Genomic DNA, 11,135 nt, shown 5'->3' with positions numbered 1-11,135 from the left:
GTGGTAAAGTTTCTCTAAAGATAACACTACATAAAAAAATATGCAATTACAAGGAAATGGAAAATGTGTGGTCAAAATAATCAGCAAACTGAGTCAGTGGGGTTTCAATTGACAAGATACTCTTTTGGTACAGTTTTGAACCATGAACCCCATTTTTATACTGTTGGATGTTACAAGGAAGCAGGAGTGGGACTCTTTAGAAACTTAGAAGCAGTAGAAGTAAGAGGTTCAAACTGAAAGAGGGAGAATTTATGTAAGATATTGTGGAAGAAATTGTTTCCTGTGAGGGTTGAACAGATTGCCCAGAGAAGTTGTGGATGCCCCATCCCTGGCAGTGTTAAAGGCCATGGTTGGATGCATCTCTTCCCTTTATTCAGTGGAAGATGTCCCTGCCTATATAATCTTTAAGGTCCCTTCCAACACAAACCATTCTATGATTCTATATTCATTCTTTTGACAGAGGAAGAATAACTTGGCAACACTTAGTATAATTACATTTTAATGAAATATTGAAGTCCTTCTTAAAGTGTTACAAAGATATAATACATTCGTAATATAAGTGTAAAGGCTCAACATTAAAATGAAAAGACTTAGTAAAAAATATAGATTAGAAGTTACTGCAGCAAAACAAACTCATTGCAATTACATTTATGCTTTGTTTGTTTTGTTGGGTTTTTTTGGTGGTATTTTTGTTGTTGTTGTTTGGTTGGGGTTTTTTTTGTTTGTTTGTTTTTTTTAAAGAAAACCAGCTATATTGACTGGCACATATAGACAAGATAAAATACAGCAAGAGTTTTCTTCCTCCATGAAGTAATCAATCAAGTAGTACTGCAACAAACACTGATTTCATGCATAAGTGTAGAGAGGATTTTAAACTCTGCATATAGTACTAATTTCAGCTTTTGTACAGCCCCATTTGCAACACATTCCTGCCAAACCCAGAGACTCCCGTTTTCTTCTGGGATACCTGGCCCAAAGGTAGCTGCTTGATTCCATGGGATTTGCATTTCCTGTTCCCCCCCTGTCCTTCTGAACAGCTTCCTCTACCTGTCGAACAAGTTTTTTTAAGTCGCCTGCCACAGGTACATATTCATTATAGTAATTTAAACTATACAAGTCCTTAAACGTCTCCCATCCAAGAAATGGGCTGCTTCTCTGCAGCCGCTCCACTTCAGGATCCAAAACTGATTGCAGGTTGAAGCTTCCCAGCTGTTTGTTACTTGCTGTTTGTGCAGAATCTGTTTTAAAGAGAAGACTTATCTTAAATTCAGACTGTAGGAGCATCAAAAGGATTACACAACTCTAAGAAACAGCAACAAAATCCATTCAGTTAGTAATAAGTGAAACACTATTATGTAGGAGAACTGTCAGTACTTCAGAGTCTCCACACCATGACTTAATTGTAGCTTACTTTTAGCAGAATCTATGCTTTAAAGTCTAGCTCCTGTAAGACATGCAGAGTACACAGGAAAAACTGTAACTGAAGTAAAGGCATCCTGTCACAAGTGCAGTGTGACACAGTTGATAGTGTGATACAATTGATAGAGCAGTCTCAATTTTTCCACAGAAACAGAATTCTGTTGTAAAGACAAGTCTCCAGGAACACCACAGTGCTATGTCTTGTGTGTGATGAATTAGATCAGACCCCTCCTCTCCTGTGCACAATCACACAAACTAGCATCATGTGAAGAACAAATGTAGGAAGGACTAAATAAGCAAAGATTGCATGTAAACTGATTCTTAGATTGCATTTTTCTGTAGCTATTTTTAACTGATACTTTCCACTCATTTCTTTCATTTCTCAAGGCATATCAGGGGCTTGCAGAATTTACTTATGACATGCTTCATCTCACTGACTAAAGTGTTCTTAAAAATCCAGCCCTACTTCCTTTCACCTTACACTGTTTCTCTTGATTTTACTTCTGCAAGTGACATTGTTTCCTTCCACCTTACACTGTTTCTCTTGATTTTACTTCTGCAAGTGACATTGCTTCCTTCAGCTAATGTGAAGAAAAGGAGCTTCTTCAATTCTTAACTTTAAAAGAATCCAAAATAAGACTTTGTCTTGTGATCTTAATGCCGATATAGCTGACACAATTTTTTGTTTCAGAAAGCTGAAAGAACATGAGAACATCCAGCAAATTTTGCATTTACCTAAATATGGCTAATTAGAACATAATTTTCAGATAGAACAGCTGCCTGAGTCTGTGCAAAAATAAAAGTAGCTGTAGCTACTTTATTAATTAGACAGTGACTGCTATTTAATAGTCTTTTGGGGTGGAGAAGTCTTCTAGTTAGAGATCATGCAACATAGTGGAGGGTCCTTAGTGACTGTTGTTCTCAGAAGCTCCTGTTAATGAAAAGCAAAATTTGCTGGGAAACAACATAATCCCCACAGAGGCTGTATGTAAATAATTTGTTATAATTACAAAGGTTACTTTTATCTTTTACTCCGCCTGTTGGGGGCGGGAGGGGGGTGAGGGGTAGGCAAAAAATTCCCGGAAAACCCAGAATACTGGCTTCATCAGCTGCCTGAAGTCTTAAGTTATTTCACTGTGTGTGTTTAATCAGAAAAAAATATACTCTATTCCAATGCAAGTTTTAGCCATAATTTCAACTTTTGTCCTTTTAAAAAACATTATTTTTCAGTATTCAAATATAAACATAAATTAGAGTAATCACTTAAAGTTACTTACCGCAGTTACATTACCACAGTTTGAGAATACAGCTCAAAAGACATCTACTAACAATTTCTTAATATATCGGTCTTGGAACACGCGACAGTAAAACTATGAGGACTATTTTACCCATTAACTGCTTCACCATAAAGCAGGTCTCGCTGTGCCAATTGTAACCTGAAGCACCGGAGTCCATCCTCCAAGGTGCCAACTCTTTGATGCAGAGCAGCACAGGAGAGCGATAACATCGCGGTGGCGGTCCCGCACATCCCGGGAGCTCTGACGGGCAGCGCGGCGCCAGGGCTCCCGTCCCGGGGGAAAAGCCCGGCAGGACCCCCACCTCGTTCCGCCGCCCGAGGAATTACGGAGCCTTGGGAAGGGAGAGAAGCCATACCGACAGGCATTCCCCACCACTCCCCAGGGCGCATCAGACTCCCCACATGGCCAAGACAAGGAAGAAGTGTGATTTTCTGGGATTTTGTGGTAGAAGCGCCTCTGCAGCCGGCATCCCTGCCCAGCCGCGCGGTATCGCCGAACTGACAAAAAACTTTGTGGATTATCCCGGCAAATAACGCCCCAGCGCTTGCCGTCCCACTCCCTCCGAATCTCAGGGCGTCCTTCCAAAAGTCTAGGAAAAGCCAACCAGGATCCAGAGGGAAAGCCAGAGAGGGACGGGGACTTTCCCTCCTCGGCTCAGGGCGGGAGGAGCGAGAGGCGCCGCGGGGCGCTCGCCCTTCCCCGTTCCCTCCCGTTCTCTCCATCCGTCCTCTCAGGCCGTCGCTCGGCAGCGAGCGAAGCGCCCCGACAGCCACCTGCCCCTCGGCCCCGCTCTTGGGGCACTCACCGGCTGCGGGCGCCGGCTCCACGGCCAGCAGAGAGAGGCGCTTCCAGCGGGACCCGCCGCAGGTGAAGATGACGGCGCGGATGAACTCGCGGCCGCACAGCTTCACCCCGTACCCGTCCCCCTCGTCCGCGGGCAGCACGGCGCCGGGTTGCCCCGGCGGTGCCGCACACAGCAGTGCCACGGCGGCGCAGAGCAGTCGCAGCTTGGCCATCCCCATCGCGCCGTCCCCGTCCCGCGGGCGCTTTCCCAGCAGACCCGACGGCCGCCACAACGCCCCCGACCGCGGCGTCCAGCCCAGCCTCGCCGCTGCCCGCCGCCCGCCTTTTATGCGCTGCGAGAGGCGCTGAGTCACGTCACGGCCCCGGCCCCGGGCCCAGGCCCCCTCCCCTTCCCCGATGCCGCCGCTGTCGTCTCTCGCCGGGCGGTCCCTGTGCCTGAAACAGCCGTCGAGGAGCCCTCGGACAGCGCCTTTCCCTCTTTCTGCCCTTGCTAGCTGTCGCGGCTCTTCACGCCGCCGTGCACCTCACCTTCGGCCTCCCTCCTCGGGCTCCCGGCCCCCATCTACCTGGAGATATGCTCCTTTCCTCCGCCAGGTCTGGGCCTCAGCTGTTCCTGCTTGGGCCCGGAGAGCAGTGCCGATGCCCTTTTGTATTGCTTTGAAAACATGAAAAACTTAATCTCGACAGTTTTTTTCCCTTGCAGGTCTAGAATCTCCATAACCACCTCTGTGTCCTAAAAATGTTGGCTGACATAAAAAGACAGAAAAAAAACAAAGTAAAAGAAATGCACTCTCAAGGAATTACTTCAGCTGTGGATACTTGAAAGGGGATTTCGAACCTGGATTCCTCTCAGGTTTGTTGTACTGGAGGCTTGAGTTCAATGGTAGCCATAGGCATCCACTGTCCGAGATACCCTGGCTCCAGTGTGGGCATCCTAGAGATTTGGAGCTCCACATCTGCGTGTTTCCCAAATAGGGCCTGGCAGGCTCTTGCTGGCAAGCGTGGTGGTCTTTGGACTCCATGCAGAACTATGCACTCAGTGAAAGTAAACTTCACTTCTGGATTTGTTTGTTGGCTTGTGGTTGGTTTTGTTTTGGGTTTTGAGTGGCTTTTTGTTTGTTTGTTTGGGTTTGTTTTTGTTGTTTTTGGTTTTTTTCTCCCCCCCAGCACAATACGACAAGAAGTGGTTGCTGTTGCCTTTTATAAAAAGTCATACTGTGAAGAACCAGAAAAGTTCATCTCTCTTAAAATACTTTGAAGCTGTTGTCTATAGATCCTTTTGCATGAGGGCTATGCTTTCAATCCCTTGAGTATTGTTGGCATATTAAAAAAAACCACTCAAAATTCAATCTAGAAGGAGAGCACAGAGAAGACATTCATCTACAGAAAGATGTATGATTCACTTGTGCTGGCAGAGAAACTATAGGAGAGACTCCAGTCTCCTTTTCAAGGAGGACTTGGGTGTTTTACACTGAGATGGGTCTAGAACAAGGCTGTGGAGGGCTAAAAGAGTGAGCAAAGTTGTTGTGGTTTAACCCCATCCAGCCACCGAGCCCCACACAGCCACTCACTCATTCCCACATTAGTATGACTGGGGAGAGACTTAGAAAAGTGAGAAAAGTCATGGCAGTCTAATAGGGAAAGAAAAACCTGCACACAAAAGGAAAGAAAAAAATTGCAATTGATTCAGTGCTTCCTGTGGGCAGGCAGGTGTTCAGCCATCTTGGGAAGACAGATGCCATAGCTCCAAATGTACCCTCTTTTCTCCTTCCTCCTTTTTCTCCCCACTTCATATACCAGCATGATATCCCTTTGGTCATTTTGGGTCTCTGTCCCTGCTGTATCTCCTCCCAAGCACCCCCAGCCCTCTCACCAGTGTGGCAGTATCAAAAACAGAAAAGGCCTTGGCTCTTATTTGTTCAGCAGTAACAAAAACATCTATTATCAATCCTGTGTTCAGCACGAATTCAAAACACAGACCAATACCAGCCACTGAAGAAAATTAACTCTACCCCAGCCAAAACCTGGACAGTTCTCTTCTTGGTCCAGTCTTAAGTATTTAAACAGTGGTACTTCTTCAACAGTAGCTACCATCATCTAGAATGTTGCTAGGATGCAATCTGCAGAAGTGGAGGCTGCTAATCTGAAATTCCTGAAGAACAAAACCTTGATCTGTTCTTCCCTCATTTGAAATCTTACCTACGATACTGTTACAGACAGAAGTTGTGCAGGGATAATTGCAACTTGCATTTTGAGAACAGCACCTTGATTTTGTTGGTCTTGTAAACTTTTTCTGAAAATACCATCACATCAGGTGGACTTCTGCATGGACTATAAGTAGTCTTCTAGGCAACAGATTTAAGTGACTGGAAAGCTGTAGTAATGTGAAAAAGCACTACCAGGCAAGAAGAAGAGGCAAGAAGGAAAGTACCTCCTGAGCTGAGCAGTGACTAGAAAAACTACTATTCAAAACAAAACACACAGAAGAAGATTAACAATATAAATTTAACAAATCTGAAGTAACTTTACAACTTCTTACTGTTTGTTTTATAAAGAAGGAAAACCAACAGCAGAGCAAAGAAATTAATTTCCATTCATCATCTATAGGATGTTGCAAGGCAAGAACATCCAGTGTACTGGCTCAATGCAAGTAACTTGTATCTTTTAATTTCTAAAAAAAAGGTAAAGATAATTGTACTATTTCTCTCCTTGCACTAAATTATTAATCTGTTGAGCAATAGCAAAGTTTATAGAAGGTAAAGGAGGTTTTATGAAAACTGGGGGCTAAATAAAAAAAGGCATCCTTTAACAATATCTCAGTAGCCTTGAATACGTTGAATTAAAGCTTTATTCCCATGACTCCCAAATGTCAAACAAAGAAAACCAGCAGTAAGACAAAAACTTCCTGAATTCATTAGACATTTTCCAGAGACTTCATTTCAAATTCATGCAATTCACTACTGCAAGAACAACTTAGTTTTCTAAAGCTGTCCAAACACAAATTTAAAGTATTTCTAAAGTATTTCTAAAGTTTGCTTAGCACCATACAGGATTCTGTAAGAAATGGGAAATACCACTGCATCAATGTTATTGGTGACCAAGCATGAGCATTACCCAGTTACCTTTATTAGAGGTGTCTCGGTTTGGGAAGACGGGTATCTACCAGGTAAAAGCTGGAGTTTCCTCTGGAATGGAGAGTGTAATGCCCTCCCCCCCCCACTCCCCCCTTTTTTTTTTCCCAATTATAAATTTACAATCAGAGGCTCTTAGGCAAAGATTTGGGAAATAGGAATAGCAGTTCTTTACTAGTATGTACTACAAAGCAAACAAACAAAAAAAAAACCCCCAAAAAACCCCTCCAATAAAACACCAAAAAACTACAGCATTAATAACAAAAGAAAACAGTACCAAGAACCTTGAGGGCTTTGTTTCACAAAAGCCAGGGCAGTTTGGTTTTAGTGCCCCTGCAGGACCCTCAGAGCGCCAAGCTGAAACAGTGGAAAAGTTCCAGGCTGGTAGCTGGGATGGCAGGGTGTCCCGGCAGGCAGGGGCAGGATGTCCCGGCAGCGCAGGGGGTGCAGGGTCACGCTGTAGCAAGAGGAGCAGCGCTGAAGAAGCCGAAGGAGAGGCAGGGCCTGGCCCAACTCCCGTGGGTGGCAGAAAAAAACCTCAGGATTTAGGCCGAACCGGTGATAGTAGATTTCCCAGGACTGGATCCCTTTGGCCACAGTGAAACTCTTCCAGCCAGCAACAGCCCAGCCATTCTCTCTTCCTGAATGCTGAAAAAAGAACAGCCCACAGCTGCCTCAAGCTCTGTCTTTTACCTGCATTATCTCCTCATTCCAACTTTGTCCACCTCTTTGTTTTGGTTAAGTACTCTCAAGTATCCAACACTTGGTCTCCTTGATAACTTATGAGGAAAAAATTCTTTAGAGAAAGAAGGAACAAACCTAACCCCCAACATTATCCACCCCGAATTTTTTTCCCATACCAACATATTACATTGAGTTTTAACTGTTAAATATATATATATATATATATATATATATATATATATATATACACATGCAAATATGGATACAGCCACATTTTCATGGGTAGTTCACCCCAAAACAAGGTCTCCTTGAGGTATGCATTGGGTCTCTCTATCCTTTTGCATCACCCACCAGGTGCAACCTGGTCCCTGAGCGAAGACAACCCCACGGATGGGATTGTCTTTGCTGGAGGCAGGATTAATCCAAACAGTTTTTCCCAGCATACCTCTCATGTGTACCACTGGAACCTTATCTCCGTCTGTCGTTTGCAAGGGCTCAGATGGAGCAGGACCTGCTTGGTTGGTGGAACCTCAAGTGTTCACCAACCATGTGGCCTTTGCTAAATTAATATTTCAGTTGTTGAAGGTCTCCCCACCCAGTGCCTTCAAGGTAGTTTTAAGCAGGCCATTGCACCGTTCAACTTTCCCGGCCGCTGGTGCATGATAAGGAATATGGTACACCCACTCAATGCCATGTTCTCTAGCCCAGGTGCTTATAACACTATTCTTGAAATGGGTCCCGTTGTCCGACTCGATACTCTCAGGGGTGCCATGTCTCCACAGGACTTGTTTTTCCAGGCCCAGGATGGTGTTCCGGGCAGTAGCATGAGGCACAGGGTAGGTCTCCAACCATCCAGTGGTGGCTTCCACTATGGTTAGCACATAGCGCTTGCCCTGGCGGGTTTGGGGAAGGGTGATGTAGTCAATCTGCCAGGCTTCCCCATATTTGTATTTGGACCACTGCCCACCATACCATAAGGGCTTCACCCGCTTGGCTTGCTTGATTGCAGCACATGTCTCACAGTCATGGATAACCTGCGAAATACTGTCCATGGTTAAATCCACCCCTCGGTCTCGGGCCCACTTATAGGTGGCATCTCTGCCCTGATGACCCGAGGCATCATGGGCCCATCGAGCTAGGAACAACTCTCCCTTGTGTTGCCAATCTAAATCTATCTTTGACACTTCTATCTTGGCAGCCTGATCTACCTGCTTGTTGTTTCGGTGTTCCTCATTAGCCCGACTCTTGGGAACATGGGCATCTACATGGCGGACTTTCACAGGCAGCTTCTCTACCCGAGTGGCAATGTCCTTCCATTCATCAGCAGCCCAGATTGGTTTTCCCCTACGCTGCCAGTTGGCCTTTTTCCACCTTTCCAACCAGCCTCACAGAGCATTGGCTACCATCCACAAATCAGTGTAGAGGTAGAGCTTTGGCCACTTCTCTCTTTCAGCAATGTCAAGGGCTAATTGAACAGCTTTGAGTTCAGCAAGTTGACTTGATCCCTCTTCTCCTTCAGTGGCTTCTGCAACCTGTCGTGTGGGGCCCCATACGGCTGCTTTCCACTTACGGTTCATTCCCACGATGCGACAGGAACCGTCAGTGAAAAGAGTGTAGTGTGTTTCTTCTGCTGGCAGTTGGTTGTACGGAGGAGCTTCTTCAGCCCGTGTCACTTGTTCCTGCTCCACTTCGTCCGTGAGACCAAAGTTTTGTCCTTCTGGCCAGTTTGTAATTATGTCCAAAATCCCAGGGCGATTTGGGTTTCCAATACGGGCACGCTGTGTGATGAGGGCAGTCCATTTGCTCCATGTGGCATCGTTGGCATGGTGGGTGGAGGGAGCCTTTCCTTCAAACATCCACCCCAGCACTGGTAGTCGGGGTGCCAAGAGGAGTTGTGCTTCTGTGCCAATCACTTCTGAGGCAGCTTGAACTCCTTCATAGGCAGCCAAGATCTCCTTCTCTGTGGGAGTGTAGTTGGCTTCAGATCCTCTGTAACTTCGACTCCAGAAACCCAGTGTTCAGCCTTGAGTCTCCTTAGGCACTTTCTGCCAGACTCCAGGACAAGCTATTGTTCCCGGCTGCAGAATAAAGCACATTCTTCACATCTGGTCCCATCCTGACTGGGCCAAGGGCTACTGCATGAGCAATCTCCTGCTTGATCTGGGCAAAGGCGTGTTGCTGTTCAGGGTCCCAGTGGAAATTGTTCTTCTTGCGGGTAACCAGGTAGAGAGGGCTCACAATCTGACTGTATTCCCGAATGTGCATTCTCCAAAAACCTGTGGCACCTAAGAAAGCTTGTGTTTCCTTTTTGCTGGTCGGTGGAGACATTGCTGTGATCTTATCAATGACCTCAGTGGGGATGTGCCGCCGTCCATCTTGCCACTTTACTCCCAGGAACTGGATCTCTCTGGCAGGTCCCTTGACTTTGCTCTTCTTGATGGCAAACCTGGCTTTCAGCAGAATCTGGATGATCCTCTCTCCTTTTTCGAAAACTTCAGCTGCAGTCTTCCCCCACACAATGATGTCATCGATGTACTGTAGATGTTCTGGAGCCTCACCCTTCTCCAGTGCATCCTGGATCAGCCCATGGCAGATGGTGGGGCTGTGTTTCCACCCCTGGGGCAGTTGGTTCCAGGTGTACTGCACGCCCCTCCAGGTGAAAGCAAACTGAGGCCTGCATTCTGCAGCCAGAGGAATGGAGAAAAATGCATTGGCAATGTCAATAGTGGCATACCACCTCGCTGCCTTGGACTCCAGCTCGTACTGAAGTTCCAGCATGTCCGGCACAGCAACGCTCAGCGGTGGAGTCACTTCATTCAATGCACGATAGTCCACAGTCAGTCTCCATTCTCCGTCAGACTTGCGCACAGGCCAGATGAGGCTGTTGAAGGGTGAGTGGGTTTTGCTGACCACCCTTTGGCTCTCCAGCTCACGGATCATCTTGTGGATGGGGATCACGGCATCTCGATTTGTCTGATACTGCCGACAGTGCACCATCGAGGTGGCAACGGGTTCTTGTTGTTCTTCTACCTTCAGGAGTCCCACTGCAGATGGGTTCTTTGATAGTCCCGGCAGGGTGTTCAACTGCTTAATACACTCTGCCTCCACTGCAGCTATCCTAAAAGCCTGAGACCCTTAGGGTCTTTGTCATAGCCATTCCTGAGGAAGTCTACGCCCAGAATACTGGGGGCCTCTGGGCCAGTCACAATCAGATATTTCTGCCCCTCCTTCCCAGTCAGGCTCACCCCAGCTTCCAACAGAGTTAATTCCTGTGATCCCCCTGTCACCCCGGCAATGGAAATTGGTTCTGCCCCCACATGTCCCGATGGCATTAGAGTACACTGCGACCCAGTATCAACCAAAGCTTCACATTTCTGTGGCTCTGATGTGCCAGGCCATTGAATCCACACTGTCCAAAAGACTTGGTTTTTCTGTGCCTCTTCCTGGCTAGAGGCAGGGCCCCTCTAGCACTGGTTATTATTCTCTTCTTCGACATACATATTAGAGGTTTCTTTAAGGGGATCCGACATATCATCCTCACTTCTATAATACCTGGTGGCTTGATCATGGGAGGCTGAGGCTACCTTCATTTTAGTGGAAACCCCTCGGTGAGTGTTTCTCTCCTTGAGCTCACGCACCCATGCTGCCAGGACCGAAGTGGGCTTCCCATCCCACCTTCCCATGTCTTCCCCATGGTTGCGCAGGAAGGACCACAGTTCAGCTCATGGGGGTACCCTCTCTCTAGCTGGGGGACTTTGGGCTCTGGGGCCTGTGACTCACACCAATGCCACATGGGAAT

General features: G+C 46.5%; 1 protein-coding gene across 1 annotated transcript; it reads right to left on the bottom strand.

Annotated features, from left to right (window-relative positions):
* Positions 1 to 526: 526 nt before the first annotated feature.
* Positions 527 to 3,786, bottom strand: LOC136288782 (relaxin-3-like). Its single transcript, XM_066182289.1, has 2 exons — positions 3,523 to 3,786; positions 527 to 1,238 (listed from the first exon to the last, which is right to left on the bottom strand). Exons 1-2 carry the CDS (start codon positions 3,737 to 3,739, stop codon positions 871 to 873), a joined length of 585 nt encoding a protein of 194 aa, XP_066038386.1. The 5' UTR covers positions 3,740 to 3,786; the 3' UTR covers positions 527 to 870.
* Between the last annotated feature and the right edge of the window lie 7,349 nt (positions 3,787 to 11,135).

Source organism: Chamaea fasciata, unplaced genomic scaffold (genome assembly GCF_029207755.1).
Source record: "Chamaea fasciata isolate MVZ Bird 193981 ecotype frontalis unplaced genomic scaffold, bChaFas1.0.hap1 SCAF_4, whole genome shotgun sequence".
Lineage (NCBI taxonomy): Eukaryota > Metazoa > Chordata > Aves > Passeriformes > Sylviidae > Chamaea > Chamaea fasciata.
Note: the sequence above shows the minus strand (reverse complement) of the source record. Positions and strands in the feature narration are given on the sequence as shown.